General features: G+C 42.8%; 1 protein-coding gene across 1 annotated transcript in view; it reads right to left on the reverse strand.

Annotated features, from left to right (window-relative positions):
- LOC140304052 (dihydropyridine-sensitive L-type skeletal muscle calcium channel subunit alpha-1-like) overlaps positions 1-23,426 on the reverse strand; it is a 247,211-nt gene that overhangs the window by 160,519 nt on the left and 63,266 nt on the right. Inside the window, exons 9-11 of the mRNA XM_072383062.1 lie at positions 18,059-18,219; positions 1,912-2,137; positions 1,174-1,381 (exon numbers count right to left, since the gene is read on the reverse strand). Coding sequence (XP_072239163.1) covers positions 1,174-1,381; positions 1,912-2,137; positions 18,059-18,219 — 595 coding nt within the window. The remainder of the gene's footprint in view (positions 1-1,173; positions 1,382-1,911; positions 2,138-18,058; positions 18,220-23,426) is intronic.

Here is a 23,426-nt window from a genome sequence, read left to right on the forward strand (position 1 = left end):
CTGTTCTTGAGCTAATCTGAAGGCCACATGAAGTTTGGAGGTCTGTAGCGATTGACTCTGCAGAAAGTTGGCGACCTCTGCGCACTATGTGTCAGCTCTCGTAAACGCCCTTAGTTTTTTTGATACCTTGTCTTGTCACTTTCTGTTTTAGTTTTAAGTATTAACCAGTCCTCTCACTTCAGATAACTTGCCCTTCCACCCGCGTCATGTGTCTGAGTGTCCACCCTGATCACCCAAAATGGTTCCACCTGCTTCAATGGGATCCTCATGTGTATTTAGTCTGCATCTTCCCTTGTCTCGTTACCAGTGTGTTGAATTTGTCTTTCAAAGCGTTCTCACTCTGGCCTTTACAGCGATCATTGTCTTGAGTATTCCATAGAGCTTGTTTATTGATGTGTTCCTCTTTTCAGAGTGATTTTCTGTTGTACCATTTCAATAGCCATAGATTTAACCCTAGTGATTTTGTTGTTGGTTTTTTCATGCTCACAGTATCTCAGTCAGTGGAGTGTTTTTCATTTATATGCTTAAAGTTTATAGCAACTCCATTAGAAGGAGTCTCTTTCTGCTTTTGTTTTGTTAACTTTCTATAGCGCATCTGGCGATTTGGAGAGTGGTAAGTTTAATTTGTAAAATTTCTATAGCTTTTGTTTTTTTCTCCTCGCGTAGAGAGAATTTTCGTTTGATAAGGAATTTATAGCCCATTGTTTTGCTCTGCAAAAGAGACTATCGATAATTATTATATGAATAAAATACTATTATTGATACGACCCTGCATCTGCCTCCTGTGCTTTCACGGTCCGTGACACAATGCGCCTCAGCATCCGCTGACCCTGCTCTGTCAATTTACGTGGCCCACCACTTCATGGCTGAGTTGCTGTCGTTCCCAATCGCTTCCACCAATATTAAGTTGCGAGGAAACTTCCCAACTGGACTTGTTGCACAAGTGGCATACCTATCACGGTACCACGCTGGAATTCACTGAGCTCCTGAGAGTGACCCATTCATTCCAAAATGTTTGTAGAAGCAGTCTGCATGCCTATGTGCTTAAATTGTGATTGGAACACCTGAATTAAATTATTTGGATGGGTGAGTGAATACTTTTGGCAATATAGTGTATCTTGCTGCATATTTATGTACAGAGCAACACATGTAAAAAAAACACTCTTCTTGTACCTGGAACACAGTGATAAGGGCTTGAGGGAAGCTGTCAAAGGTGCTGCGGGGTTTGGGTTGGTTGGAAAAGTTGAACTTTCCTCCAAACACCTGCATCCCCAGCAGGGAGAAAATGACAATGAAAAGGAAAAGGAGCAGCAGCAAGCAGGCAATGGAACGGACAGAGTTCAAGAGAGAGGCCACCAGATTACTGAGAGATGTCCAATATCTAGAAAACACAGTAATTCAACAATTAGTCTGTTACTTAGTAAATTGTATTCAATTGGATAAATAGACTCAACAGAATTATGTCTGAAGTAATACAGTTTCTCCATCCAAGAGTGTGAACCCGTTTACTGTTCAACTATAGATTGTTCTTTGAGAGTATATTTGTAGCCAGAGCACACAAGCTATTGCTGCCCTTCATGTGGGTGACTGGGGTGATTGGGATTCAAATCCAACCTCCCCCTGCATGAAAGGTACGACTAGAGGTCCTTAGGCAAGACCCCCTTATGCTACCTGCCTGAGATATGAGTGTAAGTTGCTTTGGATAAAAGCGTCTGCCAAATGCATAAACAACAACGACACAATATTTCCTGTATATGACTGTATGAATCTACCAGTTGGACCACTGCAGTACTGAGGTATCCTGAACACAAAGTTTATGTGTTATTGAATAAAAAAAAATCAACTAGGTTATGTCACTGCTGTTAATTACATCAGCATTAAAACAGCTCAACTTGTTCGGAGCAATCTTACCTGGTGACTTTCAGTAGGCGGAGCAGTCTTATGCAGCGCAGCACAGAGATGCCCATGACTGACATGACACCCATGTGGACGAGGATGAGCTCCATAATGCCAGTGGACACCACAAAGCAGTCAAAGCGATTGAAGAGAGACATGAAATAGGGGGGTAAGCCTAGAGCATACATCTTCATGAACATCTCCAGGGCAAACATAGACAGCAACAGTTTATTGGTGGTCTCTTTTGATGATTTGTGTTGAGGGCCAACAGTATGAAGGTAAGATAGGAAAAAAAGAGAATGAGAAAGAAAAGGGGAGTTACTATACTATCCGAAGATGCATTCAATTCAATTCAGTTTTATTTATATAGCGCCAAATTACAACAATGGTCATCTCAAGGCACTTAAATAATATAGTCCAATTCAAGCCAATTGGAATTTAAGTCATTGTAATCATAGTCCAATGGAATCCAATTAATTAATTTCAAAATAATCCAATTCATTCATGTAGAGCCAATTCAAAAACAATATCCTAGCTAAGGAAACCAACAGATTGCACCGAAACTTGTCTTCAGTCCAATCTCCCGTCCTGAGCGTGCCTGAGGCGACTGTGGAAAGGAACAACTCCCTTTTAACAGGAAGAAACCTCTGGCAGAACCAGACTCAGGAAGGGTGGCCATCCGCCTCGACCAGCTGGGGTTTGAGAAGACAGAAAAGAGGGAAAAGAGGGGGGAAAAACACCATAACGCCATTCAAAGGATATCTGTTGGAACAGGGAAACACAAGTTAATAACCACAATAATGTCACATGTACATAAAATCATTTGAGAAATTAAACAGGAGGAAAAAGAGAGCAAAGTGAGGAAAGGTGTGACAGATGAGGTCCACCAGCAGTCTAAGCCTATAGCAGCTTAACGATGGGATGTTTCAGGATTACCTGAGCCATCCCTAACTATAAGCTTTATCAAAAAGGAAAGTTTTAAGCCTAATCTTAAAAGTGGAAAGGGTGTCTGCTTCCCGGACATTTACTGGCAGCTTATTCCACAAGAGAGGGGCCTGATAACTGAAGGCTCTACCTCCCATTCTACTTTTAGAAACTCTGGGAACAACAAGTAAACCTGCAGTTTGGGAGCGAAGTGCTCTGTTAGGAAAATATCTTACAATTAAATCTTTAAGATATGATGGAGCTCGGTCATTAAGAGCTTTATATGTGAGGAGAAGAATCTTAAATTCTATTCTGAATTTAACAGGGAGCCAATGAAGAGAAGCTAAAACTGGAGAAACATGATCTCTCCGGTTAGTTCTCATCAGAACTCTGGCTGCAGCATTTTGGATCAGCTGGAGGCTTTTCAGAGAATAAGTGGGACAGCCCAATAATAAGGAATTACAGTAGTCCAAGAAACAAATGCATGACTAGTGCAGGACAATGCCATTGATTAACTTTTTAACAATAATCAGTTGTTGACATTGAGAACAGTTTTAAAGTAGCCGTATTTCATTAATTAAATCCATACATTTTCTATACCCACTTAATTCAACACAGCGTCGCAGGTGGGCTGCAGCCTATTCCAGCTGTCATTGGGTGAGAAGCGGGGTACACCCTGGCCAGTCCAGGGTCACACAGTAATGTAATAATAAAATAATAATAATACATTTTATTTGTAGTGCCTTTTACATCGCAAGATGTCAAAGGGCTACAGTTTAAAAAAGAAAATAAAAACAAGTAAGCAGTTCAGTATTAAAGTAAAAAGAATTTGTCAGACATCTAAGAGGGGGGACCATATGTTTGCTTAAAAGAAATGTCTTTAGGCCCCTTTTAAAAGAGTCAGTGGGTTGTGGGCAGCAGCACAGAAAGGTCTATCTCCTATGGTCCTGAGCTTGGTTCTGGGTGGAGGGAAACTTTGTACTCAGTCCTGGTGGAGTAAATGGAGGATGGGGGTGATGTGCTCATATTTGTGAACTCTCATCAGGATCCTAGCTGCAGAGTTTTGGATGTGTTGGAGCCTCTGAAGGCTCTTACTAGGGATCCCGATGAGAAGTGTATTACAATACACTCACACTCACTCCTAGGGTCAATTTAGAGACACCAGTTAACCTAATGTTTGTGTTTTTGGACGGTGGAAGGAAGCTGGTGTAACATACTAGGTTCGCTCCATTGAATGGAGTTGCTGATATAATCCCACGAGACTTGGGACCGGGACGCATTATAGAATAGGAGAACCAATATGGCGGAATAAATAATAGTACTGAGACGGACACACTGTTGTGTTTATCAATAGTGTTAATATATAATATAAAAGTGTTTATAACCAACCAAAAGGTAAAATAATATTTGGTGTCAGAGTAGCGGACCATCTGCTAACCCATCACTGTAAAAATGGATTCCTACGGCGTTCCTACTCCTCGGATGGACTGGGACTCCACGAACCTGCCTGAAGCATGGAGACACTTCCAGCAACAAGCACAGCTGATTTGTACCGGCTCACTCTGTTTGAAGGAGGCGGCGGACATATGTAGCTATCTCCTTTTATGGATAGGGGAGAAAGGACGTGATGTATACAACACTTGGACGCTCACAGGAGACGAAGCTCACAGCCTACATCACTCCCAAGGCAAACCCCATTTATTCCAAATACAAGTTCCATGAAAGGATGGGGGTTAGGGTTAGGGGACCTCCAATGTGTCCGCAGGTGGTTGTTTTTTTTAGGGTGTTGGGGCGTGCGGTGTGGGGGGGACGGTGCTTTTCCCCTGTTGGGGGGGCCTGGGGGGGCCTGGGTGATGGTGGTTCTCAGGCCCGGGCTGGTGTGACTGGTGTGACCGGGTGTCTTTTTTTTTTTTTTTTTTTTTTGTTAATATGGTCATCTGCAGGCCCCGAGCCTGGTGGATATCAGGCCCTCCTGCCCTGTGTTGGGTCCCAGTCTCTGGCTGCCCTCTCCGGGGGAGCTACTCTCCCCCGGTCTATATCCTCATACCCCTCTCCCTTCTGGCTCCTGTACACAGCACACACTCACACATGAAGGGTTTTGGGCGCGTGTGTGTTCGGTGGGGTGTAGTGGATGGGGCCGGGTAGGTGGTCCCCTTGGCTTCACTCTGCAGTTCCCCGCCCCTGTTTTAATTACACCTTAGACATCACTACTTATCAAACACACACACACACACACACACACACACACACACACACACACACATTTATTAGCCCAGTAGCATGCTCGCTAAGCAGTTGATGTATTATCATGTCGTCTCAGGTCATCTATATCCACAGCTGTGTTGTATGCGATTGCCGCTTCTTGTGCTTGTTTTTGTTTGTTTGTGTGTTTGTTTTTTCTCTGCTTGTCTGCTTTCAGGTGCTCCTGGTGGTTCTAAGGCTGGATTCGCAACAGAGACCATGGATTGTTGTCTGTTTTGTTTTTTACAGGTGTAGCAGCTGGTCGTCTGGTTTTTGTTTCTATTTTTGTTCTGTTTCCTCTTCTTTCCTCTTCTTCTTTCCTTGTCCCCCGGTCCGGATCAGTTCTATTACAAGTCATATATTGTAAACAGAAATAAATAAATGGGCATCAAGGGGAGCTTTACATTTATAAAACTTCCCTTGGCAAAGCAAATCTGTTTGGCATCAAAGGTATTCAGACTACAATTCTGCTGCTATAATGCTGAACAGGACAAGGGGAAAAAAAAAATAAAAAAAAAAAAATAAGAGAGGCGACAAGACTAGACCCACAGCTCACCGCCCTGAGAAAAGCCACACTGGATGACTGGCCTGACACAAGGTCATATTGCCCACCCAGTATTCAAGAGTATTGGAATCGAGATGAAATCTCATAAATCGATGGCATCATGTTCAAAGGTGAAAAGATGATCATCCGTAAGCTCAGGGAGAACATGATACAGTGCATACACTCCAGCCACATGGGTGTGGAAAAGAGCAAAAACAGAGCAAGAGACCTTCTATTCTGGCCTGGCATGGGAAAGGCGATCAAGGCAGCAGTGGAAGCCTGTAGCGTGTGTCAGGAGTGACGCAACACAAACCCCAGAGAGCCCCTGTTGTCACATGCTATCCCAGACAGGCCATGGCAGGTGATAGGCACCGACCTATTTCCCTGGAACTCCAGAGACTATATCATCATTGTAGATTAATATAGCAGATTCTTTGAGCTGGAAAGATTACACAGCTGTACTTCAGCCTCTGTCATTCCCAAACGTAAGTCTACCATGGCCAGGCACGGGATTGCAGAGACCATCGTCAGCGATAACGGACCGTGCGACAGCTCAAGTGAGTTCAAATGCTTTGCAGCGTCATGGGGTTTCACACACAGCACTACTAGCCCCTGCTACCCACAGAGAAATGGCCTTGCAGAGAAGTTTGTCATACTGGACAAACTGGCCAAAGCTGAAAACAAAGACCCGTACCTCAGCCTGCTTGAGTATCTCAACACACCGGTGGACAACCTGTACAGTTTCTCATGAGCCGGAGACTATGCTCGATCCTTCCTGCAACTACCAAGCACCTGCAGCTGCAAGTTGTCTGTCACCAGTCGGTACGTAAGCGGAGGGAGATCTGTCAGCAGTGGCAGCAGTCGTACTTCAACAGATCTGCCAGACCTCTACCCCATCTACCTGCTGGCATGCCCATCCGTTTCCACCAGCAGGATGTTCCTCATCACCTGCAACAGTGACACGACCTGCATACACAGACAGGAGGTACCACCAGCAGAGGTCAGACCTACCGATGCAATCGCTGACACCTGCGAGAGCATCGAGAGAGACCCCTCCACGACGGCAGAGACAGTGAGACAGCAGAGATCATCCAGCAGCAACACACAGGTCCATCACCATGAACCTGTGGCACCTCCAGACCTGAACTGTCATCCAGATAACACTCAGCCCGGCTTCATCCCATGATCAGGTCAGGCTGCCAAGCCAAGACAAGTTCTTGACCTTTGAAATATTGCAAAGGGTGCGAGCCAAGTGGCACCCTGTTAAAAAAATAAAAATGAATAAGAGGAAAAAGGAAAATTGACTGTTATTTTGATGAATATTGAACTTACCTGTGGACATTGCACCTGTGAATTTGAAACTGAACTTTCACTAAGATAGTGAATGTTATTGATTTGATATAACCTGCTGTTTTTATTCTCACACCTGTTTACTGTGCAACAGTTTACACAGGACATTTTGCCCTTTACTCAGGGTTAAGTATTGCACTGTTCCAGTGACATATGCTGTTTGCCTATTTGCTATTTGTTCTTGTTATCTGCCACTTGTGGTGTGGTGGTTAGCACCGTCACCTCACAGCAAGAGGGTTCCAGGTTCGATCCCTGCCTGGGGCCTTTCTGTGTGGAGTTTGCATGTTCTCCCTGTGTATGCGTGGGTTCTTTCCAGGTACTCTTGCTTCCTCCCACCATCCAAAAACATGCATGTCAGGTTAATTGGTGACTCCTACTCCGTAGGAGTGAGCGTGCATGGTTTTTGTCTCGTTTGTCTCTATGTGGCCCTGTGATGGACTGGCGACCTGTCCAGGGTGTACCCTGCCTTTCGCCTGATGACTGCTGGGATAGGCTCCAGCCCACCTGCTACCCGATTAACGGACTGTCGGTATAGAAAATGGAATAATGATATTAATGTGCCTATTGGATCTTGCCTTACAAGTATGCTACCTCATATATGGGAACCACTGTCTTTTTCTTAAGAAGGGAGATGTAACATACAAGGTTCACTCCATTGAATGGAGCTGTTGATATAATCTCGCGAGACTTGGGACCAGGATGCATTATGGAACGGTAGCTCCAACATGGTGGAATAAATAATAATACTGAGACAGACACGCTGTTGTGTTTATTAATATAAGTGTTTATAACCAACCAAAAGGTAAAATAATACGGGCGGAGTACCTGGAGAGAACCAAGACATACAGGGGGAGAACATGCAAACTCCACGCAGAAAGGCCCCAGCTAGGGGTGAGGGACCAGGGACCCTCTTGCTATGAGGCAACAGTGCTAACCACCACACCACCATGCAGCACATTAACTGGATTGTTTGGTGGCTCAATAAATTTAAACGGTGCAACCTTTATGTGATAAATCAACTGTCCTTGCATATTCAAATAATGATTGACAAGAGTTCTGACTAATTCAGTGCTTGATCAGGAGGAGGTAGTCTCAGGTGTCACCACCTACAATGCAGCATTGTCTCTCCTCCCCAGGCAGTTTAACAACCATTCACACCTTGGATCCTGTCAGCTAAACTCGCCCTTTCAGGCAGGTAGAAAATTCAGTGGTGATAATCAGTAGGTCTCCATGATGAGATTAATTCGATTATAGCTATAGTTGGATTATGCTCCTTATTTGAGCAAGGGCAATTACGCAAGTATACATGGCGGTGAATAAATGGAATCATTGGCACAAAGCATGTCATACCCAGGGATGATAGGTGGCGCTGTACCCAATTTCAACTAGTAGTAATGGAGCCACTTCTGGTTGACCTCTTCACCACCAACAACAGCAACAAACTCAGGCATTAGAGAAAGATGGCGAACAAAGAGCAAGATGAAGCTACATTCCTCTACATTTCGTTTGTGATGAGCATGGTTATTGCACAACGGCGCATTCTCCATTGTGTTGTTTGTTTCTTTCTGATGGCAGCACCAATAACAGTAATAACGTCTCCTTTGACTTCCAGTTCATGACCCCGGTAAGAAATCTTGAGCATGGGCAGAATGCAAAATCCAATTCACCACATGCTTCACCGTCTACAAGCATGTTTAGTGTGACTATTAACCTAATTATCTCAGGGTCTTAATCCGACTGCGAGTAACTTGATCCGCTCCAATTTTTAGTCAAACTAAGGTGTATACATGAACTTAATAACTCTGTTTTATTGTAATTTAGCCATTAATCTGATTCTTTACAGTATCATGTAACCCCACTGACTGACTCTAACAACATATACATTGGTCAGGGGGTTCACTGACACATGTGACTGTAAGGTCCCTCTCTGCTTATAAACTGATACTCCCCACCATCTAGTTTAGAACTGAAGAAGCCTTTCAGATGACAGTTGAAACGTCTTCAAGACCCAAGAAGAACTCCTACTGACCTTATTCAAGCTCTTAGAATCAATCAATCAATCAATCAATCAACATTTATATATATAGCACCTCACAACAACCAGAGATTGACCAAAGTGCTTCACAATTCCAGACAAAGATTTAAAATAGATTACATATAACACAAGACAACAACAAAAAGGTGAGTCACAGCTTCAGTGAAAAGCCAGTTTAAATAAGTATGTTCTTAATTTGGCTTTGAACTGAGGTAGGTCAGTGGTGCTACGTAAATCAGAGGGCAGAGTATTCCAAAACTTTGGACCTGCCACTGTGAAAGATCAGTCACCCCACTGCTTACACCTGGACCAGGGAACCTCCAGTAGATGTTGACGAGCAGAGCGGAGAGCTCTGCCAGATTGGTGAAGCCTCAGGGTTTCACTTATGTAGGGGGGGTGCAAGGCCATTAACTGCGTTGAAAACAAATAACAAAGTTTTAAACTGGATCCTAAATATTACAGGTAGCCAGTGGAGGGAGTAAAGTACAGGTGTGATGTGGTTGTGTTTACAGGTGTTAGTTAGGAGCCTGGCAGCAACATTTTGTACCAGTTGTAGGCGGTGGAGAGATGTTTGGCTAAGTCCAATGTACAGTGTATTGCAGTAATCTAATCTTGAGCTAATAAAGGCCTGGATAGCTGTTTCCAGATCACAGTGGCTCAGAAACGGCTTAACTTTTGCAAGGAGGCGAAGGTGAAAGAATCTTGCCTTCACTACTTCATTCATTTGCGGGTCAAATTTAAGACTAACAGTTTTAAAGTAGGGTGCCACTGGACCAAGACCAGGTGTTGTTCTAGGCGGGTTTGATGAGCTAAACAAAATACATTCTGTCTTGTTTTCATTTAGGGAGAGAAAAATTTGTGATAGCCAGAGTTTAATGTCACTTAGACATCTGTGGATGGACTCTATGGCAGAGTTTGACACGATTGGCAGATAGAATTGTAGATCATCTGCATACAGATGAAAGGAGACATTGTGTTTTAGAATTATTGAACCTAATGGCAGGAGATATATTGAGAATAAAACAGGGCCCAAAATGGACCCCTGTGGAACGCCAGAAAACAGAGGAGCTGATGCTGATCATGATGATGAGGAGAGGTCGCCAGTCATCACAGAGAAGTTCTTTCTGTGAGGTAGGACCTAAACCACTGCAGCACTGAACCTTGCAGTCCTACATGTTGGGCCAGACGTGCCAGGAGGATGGAGTGGTCTGATTTTCCAAATGGAAACAGGGCAGAGGAGCTGTGTGTATCTTTGATATTAACATAGAATGAGTCTAACTTTTTGTTTTCTGTGATGGAGCAGTGGACAAACTAAAAGGTTGGAAGTGTAGGAGAGGTAGACCAGAAATCACGATGAATGCGTTGGAATATTGTGTTTGTAGCCTGGCAATGACTGAGCTGATGACAGTGTTGGCAGCTGTCCTGGTGAATATATACATCACAACCAGAATAACACAAGTGAACTCTCATGGTAGATAATATGAACATAAACGAACAGCTAGCAGTTCAATGAGTACAGATGTTAGGGTTTAACATGTGTTTTTTGAGAAGCCAAAAGTAACCAGAGAGAACCCACATGTGCATGGGGAGAACATCACACAGAGAGAACCAGCTGAGATTAGAACCAGGAGCACTTCCTGCTGTTAGGTAGCAGTATTAAACCATCATGTGGATCCTACAGTAGAAATATGATTTTAAAATTAAGTTGAAACAAGAATGAAGTTGGCATACAGCGAAAAGATTAACTTTGAAACAAGATTTTTTGGATTCATAGTGATTTTCTACAAAAAATTGAGCCAGCTCAAGCCTACCATGTGTGACGTAAATAAGTTGGTGACGTTGTACTTCAGAATAAGTTTAAGTAATAAGGACATTCTTTAAATTTTAGAACATAAACTCAGTGTAGCAATAAGTGGTAGTACTTTAAAGAGATTGTGCAGAAAATCATGTCAGTTTAGGAGGAGAAACTTCACAAACCCCGAAGATTGATGCAAGGATCTGCTTGCTGTCACCCTCAAAACTGAACTGATAGGCAAGAGAAGTTTTTCTTAACATTTAAGCTTTATTCTAGAAGTAGTATCTTTTTTTTCTTTTTCTTCACAGTAACCCTATCACTCCTTTGTGGTAACTACCAAGATTCCTTTCCAAGATTCCTTTACTCTCATTCAAAACACCACTCAAGAGATACGGAGCAGTAAAATTACAGTGCAATCGGGTCATAAGACATAAAAGAAGCATAAAAATAAAAATATCATATATTGCACATTTGAAATATTGCACACATATACTGCACTAAAAAATGAAGCCCACTGCTGTTATACTTTTTGGCTGTCTATTCATATTTTAATAGCATATCTACATGGTTGTGCTATTCAACAGTCTAATGGCAGTTGAGAAAAAGCTCTTACAGAACCGCATTGACCTGCTCCTCAGGCTGCAGTACCGTCTGCCTGAGGGCAGCAGAGAGAATCGGTTGTGACTGGGATGAGTTGCATCCCTAATGATTCTCTGTACTCTGGACAAAGGGTTGTTGGGCTAGGTCCACAATAGATGGCAATGTGACCCCAACAGTTCTTTCTGCTGACCTCATCACCCTCGTCAGAGTCTTTTTATCTGGGGCACTGCTGCTCTTTTGCCAGATAATGATGTTGCTTGTCAGCACAGACTCCATGGTGCCTCTATATAAGGATGGATTCACATGTGCCTTCTCAAGAAGTGCATACATTGGTGTGCTTTTTGATGAGGGATGAGATTTACAGGGAGCAAGTCAGGTTGTCAGTCACATGAACCCCCAGAAATTTCATGTTCTGCATCTCCTCCACTGGTATGTTGTTGATGTATACGGCGGTGCGAGGGGGACGATACTTCCTGAAGTCTATCACCAGTTCTTTGTTTTTTTCAGCATTCAGGATCAATTTGTTATTTCCGCACCAGTCTGTGAAGATATTCACCTCCTCCTTGTAGCTTCTCTCATCACTGTTCCAGATACTGTTGTGTCATCTGCATACTGTATGGTGTGATAGTCACGTGTCATCAGGATGGGCTCAAGACACATCCTTTAGTCGATCTATTGTTCTATGAGGTGGTGGTTGATGTGTTGTTCCCCACTCACAAATTTGTGGCCTGTCTCTAAGGAAGTCAAGGAGAATACTGGTGTATTGAATGTATCAAACCTTCTAAAATAGTTATTCAGATAGTTTTAGATTATTATCACAAGACAGAGGAGTGATTTTATAATCTGTGGCAGACTGAATTCCCTGCCATAGTCTCCTGGCAGCACTGTGGTCCCAAAAGTGCTCCTGAAAATTTTTGTCCATGGGCTCTTTTAGCCAGTCTTATTGCTTTGTTCAGATTGGCTTCGACATACCTGAGGACAGCAGCATCACCAAATTTGAAAGCAGGATTTCTTGCTTTGAACAGGGCTTGAATGTCCGCTGTCATCCAAGGTTTCACATTCATCCTGATCGTAATGTCTTTTATGACACTAACATCCCCCATAGATGAAGCTATACCATTAAATTGTCTCTACATATGCTGAAGCATTCAGAGTTCCTTTCATTGGAACTAAGGGGCCAAGCCTAGCTCCTGAAAAACAACCCCACACCATAATCCCCCATCCACCAAACTTTATAATATTGGTGTTATTATTCTCAGTCCATTGTGTCAGATTTCCTTCCTGCAGAAAGTGTCATTCTGTGATGCTCCTTGGTGGTCTCAGTCTGCAGCTGAGGGTGCTCTGATAGGACTCCAGTGTGGCGTGCAGGGGGTGAGAGGTATTGTCCATGATATTGAGCAGTTTCCTCAGCATCCTCCTCTGTGACACCTCTACTAACAACTCCAGTTCTACTCCTAGGACAGACCCAGCCTTCCTGATGAGCTTATTGAGTCTGTTAGTGTCAGCTACCTTCAGCCTGCTGCCCCAGCCCGCTACAGCATAGAAGATGACGCTGGAAACCACCGAGTGATAGAACATCTGCAGCTTGGTTCTGCAGACGTTGAAAGATCTGAGTCTCCTCAGAAAATACAGGCAGCTCTGATCTTTCTTAAATACGGCTTCTGTGTCTTTAGTCCAGTCCAGTTTGTTGTCCATATGGACGCCCAGGTACTTACACTCGTCCACAATGTCCACCTCTGTTTCATTGATGGAGATGAGGTTTGGACGATTCTTCTGTTTCCTAAAGTCCACCACCAATTCCTTATTATTTGTGACATTGAGTTGCAAGGGGTTTAGCCCATACCACTCCACAAATCGGTCCACCATGCTCCTGTACTCAGCCTCCTGGCCTCTGTGGATATAGCCCATGATGGTAGAGTCATCTGAAAACTTCTGCAGGTGGATGGGGCTGTGAGTAGAAGCTGAAGTCTGAGGTGTAGAGTATGAACAGGAACGGAGACAGGACTGTCCCCTGTGGTGCCCCATTCCTGCTCACAATAGTGTCTGACACGGTGTTCTGTAGCCTCACATACTGAGGGTGGCTCGTGAGGTAGTTGGTAATCCAGGCCACTAGTGGAGCATCCACCTGCATGTCCAGTAGCTTATTTCTGAGCAGGGCAGGTAGAATGGTGTTAAGAACACTTGAAAAGTCAAATAACATGACTCTCAATCCATGACTCATGACTCTGCCTACCTCCTCCAGGTATAGTGACATCCCATTCATCAGTATAAGCCCTGTGCAGTAGAAAGATGACATCTTCCACTCCAAAATGGGGCTGGTATGCAAACTGCAGGGGGTCCAATGATGGCTTGATGACTGAATGAAAGTGCTTCAGGATGAGCCTTTCCGGTGACTTCATGGCATGTCATGTCAAAGCCACCGGTCTGTTGTCACTGCGTGTGTTAGTGTTTTTTATTTGGCACGGGGACCAAGCAAGAGGTTTTCCACAGGTCCAGAACAACCATCATACTCAGGCTCAGGCTGAATATATATTGAAAAACACTGCACTGCTGAGTAGTACGTCCTATAAGCAATCTGGTACTTAGGCCGTCAGGGCCCGCATACCTTCCTGGCCAAAGGCATCTGAACTCTCTTATCACGTCCTCTGCAGTGATGGCATGAGAGGCTGACGGGTTGTTAGAGAGCCCCAGTGGCACTGAGGTGGGTAAGTGGGTAGGGCTGAGGTGATTAGACGGGAGGGGGCCAGGAGGGTCATTGAGGAGAAATGGTGTGATTAGGGTGCAGTGGAAGGGGGAGGGGGGTTGAGGTGGATAGTGGTGAGGGGTACAGGGGTGATAAGGATTTGCGGAGGGGTGTAAGGGGAGGGGGATGGACATAGGGGCTTGAGGTGAGTGTGCAGGGGGAGATGAGTCATAAGAGGAGCTGGGGGGAGGGTGGGCAGAGGCCATCTCATAAAACCTGTTAAAGAACAAGTTTAACTCATTGGCCTCCTGTAGATCTCCTTTCATCCCCTGGCCAATCTTTTTTTCATGGCCAGTGATGGTCCTCAGATCACTCCACACCTCCATCATGTTATTTTGTTTTGCGATTGCTCTCCAACTTCCTCCTGTAAGACTCCGTGCCCTCCCCAATCTTCTCCCTCAGTTCGATCGGCACCTTCTTCATTTCCTCCTTGTCACCACTTCTGCATGCCACCTTTTTCCTGTTCAGAATTGTCTTTATAACCTTTGTCCCCCATGGTTTATTATTGGGGAAGCAGCGTATAGTTTTTGTAGGGAATACATTGTCAGTACAAAAATTAATATACTCAGTTATGCAGTCTGTAAGTCCATCTATGTCCTCCCCATGTGCATTGCCGAGAACATCCCAGTCAGTCACCTCAAAGCAGCCCTCCAGAGTCACCTCAGCCTCTTGTGACTACCTTCATACCGTTCTGCTGGTCACAGTTTCCCGCTGGACTGCAGGTATAAAATGAGGCCTCAGGTGCGCCAGGTGGGCCGCTTCTTTAACATTAGCATACAACAAATCCAGTGTTTTATGTTCTCTGGTCTTACAGTTTACAAACTGCTTAACAGTGGGAAGGGTTGTTTTCAGGGTGACATGGTTAAAATCCCCAGAGATCGCTATGAAAGCACTGGGGTGCAGGGTGTGTAATCTCACGGTCAATAATAATCCTTTTTTTTTTTGCGTTCTTTCACCGTAATACTTCGGAGTCCCATAAGCTGATCCCTTAAATCATCCACAATCATCCCTGTTCCAAAACAACCTGTCATAGACAGCCTCAAGGACTACCACCCAGTAGCCCCCACACCTGTAATCACAAAGTGCTTCAAAAGGCTGGTCCAACATCAGATCAAAGCCTGCCCCTCTCTAGCCTCGACCCACATCAGTACACCTACCGAGCAAACAGGTCTACTGAAGACGCGATAGCCACAGCTCTCCACATTGCACGATGCCACCTAGAACAGCAGGGGAGCTATGTGAGAATGCTCTTTGTCGATTACAGCTCGGCTTTTAACACCATCATTCCAGACATCCTGGTTACCAAGCTGTCACACTTAGGCAACCCCCCACTCGCCTGTTCCTGGATAAAGGACTTCCTGACAAACCACCCCCAGACAGTAAAACTCGGCTAATCCCTCTCCTCCTCCCATACACTCAGCACCGGCTCTCCTCAGGGTTGTGTGCTGAGCCCCCTCCTCTACTGACTCTGCACATGTGACTGCACCCCTGCCCATCCACGAAACACCATTATTAAATTTGCCAATGACACTACTGTGGTGGGTCTGATTTCAGAGGAAGACGAAGCAAACTACAGGAACGAAGTCCTCAAATTGATAGCTTGGTGCACATCAAATAACCAGGACCTAAAAACCATAAAAAAACCCCCAAAGAAATCATCATTGACTTCAGAAAGAAAAGGGCTGACTTCACTCCTATACATCAACGGTGCCTGTGTGGAGAGAGTCCACACCTTTAAATACCTGAGCATTCTCATCTCTGCTGACCTCTCCTGGTCCGCAAACACCACGGCAATGATCAATAATGCCCAGCAGCAAGTTCACTTCCTAAGGTTGCTCAGGAGGAACAACTTGGAGGTCAAGCACCTGTAGACCTTTTACAGAACCTGTATCAAAAGCCTCCTGACAAACTGCATCTCAATGTGGTATGCTAGCTGCACTGAAGCAGACAGGAAGAGGCTGCAGAGAGTGGTCAACACTGCACAGAGGATCATTGGCTGCCCTCTCCCCTCTCTGGACTCCATCTACAACTCCCACTGCTCAAATAGAGCTAGAAAAATAGGTCAGGACAGTTTGCACCCAGGCCATTGTCTCTGAGAGGCACTAGAGGTGCATCAAAACCAGGACAAACAGACCAAAAACAGCTTTTATCCCAGAGCCATTACCCTGCTGGACATAAACTAGCTGCCAATAGATATATTTATGTATTTATATTGTTAGTATATCACAATGCATTCACACTTTACTTTATATTTCTGAATGCATACTCAGCTCAGGCATTAACTGTTGAATGCTGAATGATGACATCGATTGTTGATTGTTTAATGTCTTGTTTGTCAAGTGACCTGCACTTTAAAGGCTAAGCTTTTCATTTCATTGTGCTGCTGTACAATGACAATAAAATTCTGAATCTGAATCTAGATGAGCTAGTTTGATGTGGAAGAACTTCAATGGCCTGTACAGAGTCCTGACCTCAACCTGATAGAATACCTTTGGGATTAATTAGAGTGGAGACTGAGAGCCAGGCCTTCTCGTCCGACATCAGTGTCTGATCTCACAAATGAGCTTCTGGAAGAATCGTCAAAAATTCCCATAAACACACTCCTAAACCTTGTGAAACTTGCCCAGAAGAGTTTAAGCTGTTGTAGCTGCAAACGGTAGGGCGACGTCACAATAAACCCAATGGATTAAGAATGGGATGTCACTTAAGTTCATATACGTGTAAAGGCAAATGAGCGAGTACTTTTGGCAATATAGTATGTCAGTATAGGAGATTGTTATTGTGTTTCCTTGCAGTAAATATTGATGAATTCTACTTTTATCTACATCAATATGCTATACAGTGTGACACCACGTGACTTAATTTGGTCAAACTTAAGTCATTACATTATGCTCTTATATTGTGCACTGTCATTAGAAAGGGTCAGTTCAACTGATGTTATGAAGTTTAGAAATGTTTTTTATTTTCTTAGTATTTATCTTATTCCTTATGAGTGCTGCTTCCAGCTGATCCAAAATGCTGCAGCCAGAGTTCTGATGAGAACTAACATGAGAGATCATGTTTCTCCAGTTTTCGCTTCTCTTCATTGGCTCCCTGTTAAATTCAGAATAGAATTTAAGATTCTTCTCCTCACATATAAAGCTCTTAATGACCGAGCTCCATCATATCTTAAAGATCTCATTGTAAGATATTTTCCTAACAGAGCACTTCGCTCCCAAACTGCAGGTTTACTTGTTGTTCCCAGAGTTTCTAAAAGTAGAATGGGAGGTAGAGCCTTCAGTTATCACTGAATATATGAATAAAACTGAACTGAATTGAATTGAGTGGAATTTCATCGGAATGAAAGATGGGAAGGTAACAGCATGCTCATTGGTATTGCTCTTTAAGATATTTGTCTGCAACCTTCATTTTAACTTATAGTACTGAAATGTTTCTGTCCTTAAGAGGACCATGGATGCTTTTTAAAAGCAGTTAATTAATTCTCATTGAGTTTAATGGAAATTAATAGAGAAGTGCAGCACTTTGAGTCCAAGACAAATTTCCTCAAGGAGACAAAAAAATATATCTTGATATCTTGAGTTCTGTCACACTGTTTTTGTTTAACAAGAAACATTGTTTTGATATGGTCAGAATTTCCATTTGATCCCTTTAATAGCTCTTATAAATTTTTAAATCACTTTTTTGTTCACAGTAAAATTCACATTAAATAGCTGCCTCCTGAATCTATGTACTACAATTAATAACTTCTGAAATAATCTCATTTGTGTACAAAACAGTAATTTTGTGCTTTTTCTATGACCCTTCTTTTCAAATTCCACAGCTGATATGTTATGCGAGTCTTCTGCCCCCACTAAAAGGGAGCTAATTAATCTAAACTGTCAGTTTATCTAAGACCAGGTAAAATGCCTATAACATGTGTGAAGCTCTGACCTTGCCAGTTTGTGAGTCTCTGAGACTGCTTGTGGTGCTCCGTTGCTATTGCCAGTGTGTTGAGGAAGACGAGAGCGATCACCCACCAGTGGAACAGCTTGGACTTCACATACACTCTGCATTTACAGCGCAACCATCGATTCCACTTGCGGGCCAACTTACTGCAAACAAAATGGGAGGAAGATGGGAGGAAGCAACAGTTAACAGTTGAATTAACAAAAAAAAAACTAGTGAGTCCTCCTATGAAGGAAACAACAATATTTTTTGTGACGATAATGAACACGGCCCCTCACTCCAGAGTGCTCAGAATTTTATTTCTTGAGGTTCAATGGAGTTCGTACAGAATACAGTTCGATACACAATATAGGAAACCCCATCGCAGTGGCATGCAAAACAGGGGTATCTTTAAAAGCTAACTAAGTAAAAGATGTTCTTTTTAAAAGTTTCTTTCAATTTAAATTTGAATTAATCTACACTGTCAAAATTAAATTAAATATTTAAGTGGGACTGTGAGAGCCTTCGGAAAGACCTTCAACTTGCACTTTTTATTCTTTTTTGTTTTTTGAAGCATTAATGAGTGCCCTCATTCTGAAGTGTGGCTTGAGATTGGGGAAGAATAATTAGGTGAGATTGATGATGGCTGCAGTTGTGTAAAAAATACACCCTGTTTTTATTCCAAGATTTTATGCTCTACCAAACCTACATTTTAGATAGATACAGCATCACATAAACAGCAACACATGACATATTACACTAAGGTGACCAGATTTCTGAAATGAAAATCGGGGACATTTTCATTGCAGTGGTGAAAAATCCTCAAATATCATCATTATGAAATAAAAAAACAGGGACAAGTACTTTTTCATGTATCTTAACCAGCTTTTATTACACAAAAGGTGGCCATCAAAAAAATTAGTGACATGACAGTTATTTCCTCATTCATCCACTTCCACCTCAGGAGCCTGGGTAGAATAAGAGCAGAGGAGAACATGAGACTAGCATGTCATCCCCTGGTAATCTCATGCTAATGTTAACGTTACAGCTTCACTAATGACAGATATGAAAACAGTGTCATAATGTTAACGTTCACTGACTTTTATAACGTTATCTTAGGTCTTCAATTCAGAAAAACAATCATACTTACATTAATGTTACATCACTTCACACATATATGCGCACACACACACTCACTCGCGCACACACTCACAGCCAAGTCTACAGCCAGTTCACACAAAATAATTAAGTTAATACACAACATTCCATTTATCGCAGCTGCTGGTCTCCTTTTCTTTCCTTTTTGCCGCTTCTAGATTGTTGTTGTTGACCCTGCTGCGTCTCTACGTCATATGATGTCGTCTCTGGTGATGCGTTAAATGGCTACTGTAATGACTGGTGTTATTTTCCCCCATTCAGTGTCAAAATCGGGGGCATTTTTGGGGACAACTTTGACCGGGGAGAGGTTACCCAAAACGGAGACTGTCCCTGGAAATCGGGGACGTCTGGTCAACTTATATTACACTGTGCCATTATTCTTCTTTGAATGAGAAGAAGCAGTGTGTGAAAACTTAAAGAGGAACTCCGGCATTTTTAAACCTAGACCTTATTTCTGGCATAAAATACGTTCATCTACTCACCAGAGCAGTTTGGTGAAAGTCGGTGTCCTTCGGAAGATATTTAGATTCCTTGAGATCCATTTAACGGAGTGAACGGGGCCATAGATGATGCAGCCTCTAAATAAGGCATTATCTGTCTTTATTTCACCAATACTTTTAGACAAATGAATGAATGAATGCGTACTATTGCACTGTTAGCTCATAGCTGCTGTGTTGTTGTTATTGGCGGCTATCGGGGGCTTATAGAGGGCTTTCTACACACTCGTCTACTGGGATGACGCTGCAGCACAGCTCATTCACTCCGTGAAGGACTTCCATCATACTCAAAGTTGTCATCCACATGGCCAAATTCAAATAAATATCCTGCAATGTTGCACAAAACTATCAGTAGCAAACTACAGGTGAAGTTAGCCGACTGTCACAGAGCATGGAGTATATAACCTGTGCTGCAGCAGCGCGTGTCGATTATGTCATCCCAGTAGAGAGTATGTCGAAAGCCCTCTATAAGCCCCGGATAGCCGTGGTTGGGGGCCCAACCACATGGCTTTCAAACAAAAATGCCACCAAATCCTGGCAGATGTTGCATTTCACACTTGACTGTGATATTTGATTCACATCAATGGTCCCTTATTGGCCATTTAGCCACCAAAACTGCAAAGGTTCCTCCTGAAACAGCAATGTCAGCCAACCTGTAAACGTCCTTCACTCTGTCATCAGGACGGCCATCAGGCAGATGCTTGGATCAAGTTTTGAGAAACTTAAGGCTTTCCGGTTGGACCGCTGCGCGAGAAGGAGCGCGAAACCCTGCGCGGGGTGAAGCACATACCCGACTGCGGGCTCTGTGTTCACTCAGAGGCAGACAGGGTGTCTCAGTCTCGCTACCCATGTATCGGTGCCGATGGGGCGGAAGGATTTGCAAAATCCTGCCGATTAAAACCATTAGGACCTCCTCAGAGGAGCCTGCGAGCCGAGAAACCCAAGACAAATCAGTCAGTCTCTCCGGGCGGGAGATGGGAGAACAGCTGCTCACCTCTCCCCTGTTTGGTGTGCTCTCTACCCATGGTTCTATTCTCCAAATACTGGCCTTCTGGTATCGAGCAGAAGGTAGTCTGCTAAATTGTTCGTCGGACGGGAGAAGGGTCCTTCGGCCACTCGGCACAGTGCCTTCTGACAGTTGTTTTTCTGAAGATCAGCTCGTGCCCCTGGTACGACAGTGGTCTTTTTTTCCCTTTATATTTCATAATCTAAATATGAGCATTAAAGCTTCCAGGTCATGTGACCTGATGGCTAAGAATCAATGGACAGTATATCTACACTTGCTGTATGAGACTCACCTCTTCTTATAGCATTTTATCACTTTTTACGATTTATATGAATTTCTAATACAATTCAAAATGTAATATGAGCATTAAAGCTTAATAACTTCCAGGTCATGTGACCTATTGGCTCAAAATCAGTGTCGGACAGTGTAGCTACACTTGTTGTATGAGACGCACCTCTTTTTATTGCATTTTAACACTTCTCATATCTTTTTCTTATTAATTCTTAGTACATTTCATCATGTAAATATGAGCATTCCTTTCAGGTGATGTGACCTATTGGCTCAAAATCAGTGCAGGACCATACTTGTTTTATGAGATACAACTCTGACTTTCTTTTTTTTTTCAAATCAAATCTTAAAATAAACGTTGAATACATTTAATACCCCACGTTTTATTTTGAAAAACAGAAGTTTCCACACCCTGCAGTAAGCTAATTTTCCCGGTTGTCTTGAAGTATTTGCCATAAAGTCTGCAATAAGGGCACACTTAAAGATGTTGGAGCGGCTGACTTGACCATGCGAAAACAAGAGACGGCTGGCTTGACCGCAGTGTGTTTTTCATAAAGTAAGTGCATCTTTTTTTTAGATTTAATCTGTTTCACATTTGATAAAGTAGCTACTACAAATGTGAGTTTTTTTCTTTACACTTTATATGCTCTTTAACAGAATATTAGGGATGTGCAGGTAGTTAATTACATCTTATTGTATTATAATTACAGGTGCACATGAAGCTGCCAGGTTATTTTGGTGCAACAGTTCGACTGAAACTGTTACTCGGCAGCCTCCAGTACAGTATGTGGAATTTACCGCTTTGTTCTCTGTTGCGGCGTTGGTTAAGTTGTTGGGGTTTTGTTTTTTGTTGTACTGCTACGCTGCCACTTCTCATGTCAATTTACATTGACACCTTTGCCTTAAATGCAGGATATTCAGTGTCAAATGGCTAGCCCCATTACTTTTGTGTCCTAGAATTGTAAAGGTCTTGGGAGTGTCTTAAAGCTGGGCAAGGTATTTTCACACCTTAAATCTTTGTCCTCAGATATTATTTTGCTGCAGGAAACTCACATTCAGCCAAGAGAGCAGAGACGTTCAATGGCGCTATGGATCTCACAGGCGTTCCAGTCTACCTTTTCATCCAAAGCATGAGGTGTTGCCATTCTTATCTGTAAAACTGTCCCATTTGTTTTTAAATCCATGGTGACTGACCCAGGTGGGAGATTTATCCTTGTCACTGGCTCTATTAATTCTGCTCCCTCAGTTCTGTTAAACATTTATGCACCAAACTTTGACAGTCCAGACTTCTTTAGCAAAACATTTAATCTCGTATCAGAATATACCAGACACTATATTATTATTGGTGGCGATTTAAACTGCTATCTTGATCCCTGTATAGATCAATCTTCATCAAAACCCCTCACACCTTTAAAATCTGTGTCGGTCCTCAACAATCTGTCCAACTCTTTGGATATAGTGGACATTTGGAGGCTTCAGCACCTCTCAGAGAGACAGTATTCTTTTTTTTTTCCTGTACATGGTGGTTTTTTCCAGAATTGACTACTTTTTGATTAGTTCCGGCTTAATATCAAATGTAATTAGCACAACATACCACAGCATTCTAGTATCAGACCATGGCCCCCTTTCACTTGAGATTAATTTCTATCTCAGACCACATCAACAAAACTGGAAATTTAACCCTTCTTTATACTTAGATAAAATATTTTGTGAATATATTGCCTCTAAGATCTCAGAGTTTCTATCAAGCAATAACAATGGTGCAGTGTCTGACTCAATTTTCTGGAATCATTTAAGGTTGTATTGAGAGGATACTTCATCTTGTACCAATCATCTGGAAAAAGGGCCAGACTTAAGCGCATATCTGATATTGAGGCAAGGCTCACTGCTTTGGAGGAAGCTTATCTTGGCTCAAAAAGTAAAGACTTTCTTAATGTAGGGCCCTATAAAATACTTTTTTTATTTTCCCAAATTCCATTTTAATTTTCTGGGAATCCTGTTTTTTTAAACTTTTTTTTTACCATCGCACTTTGGAAGGAGTGGCTCTCATTTCTAGAAATATGGACGAATTTATTAGTCATCCAAAAACATGACATCCCAGGGTTGAGACCAGGATGCAGAGTTGTAGTCTTACACACTTCTCTGCGGCTTCCCACCTGATGCTGCCCCCCCCCCCCAATCAAAAAACACAAAAGGAGCAAATCCTCTTGTGGAAAAAAAATTTAAAACAAAAACTTTAACTGAACAAAAGCATCAAACTATTAAATGTGGTTTGCTGAATATTAGATCTCTCCTTTGGAAGTATCTGTTAGTGAATGATTTGATCTGTGATCATCATATTGATATATTTTGTCTTACAGAAACCTGGCTGCAGCAGGAGGATCATGTTAGCATTAATGAATCAACTCCCTCTGACTATTTAAAT

Source organism: Leuresthes tenuis, unplaced genomic scaffold (genome assembly GCF_036924035.1).
Source record: "Leuresthes tenuis unplaced genomic scaffold, fLeuTen1.0.hap1 SCAF_3, whole genome shotgun sequence".
Lineage (NCBI taxonomy): Eukaryota > Metazoa > Chordata > Actinopteri > Atheriniformes > Atherinopsidae > Leuresthes > Leuresthes tenuis.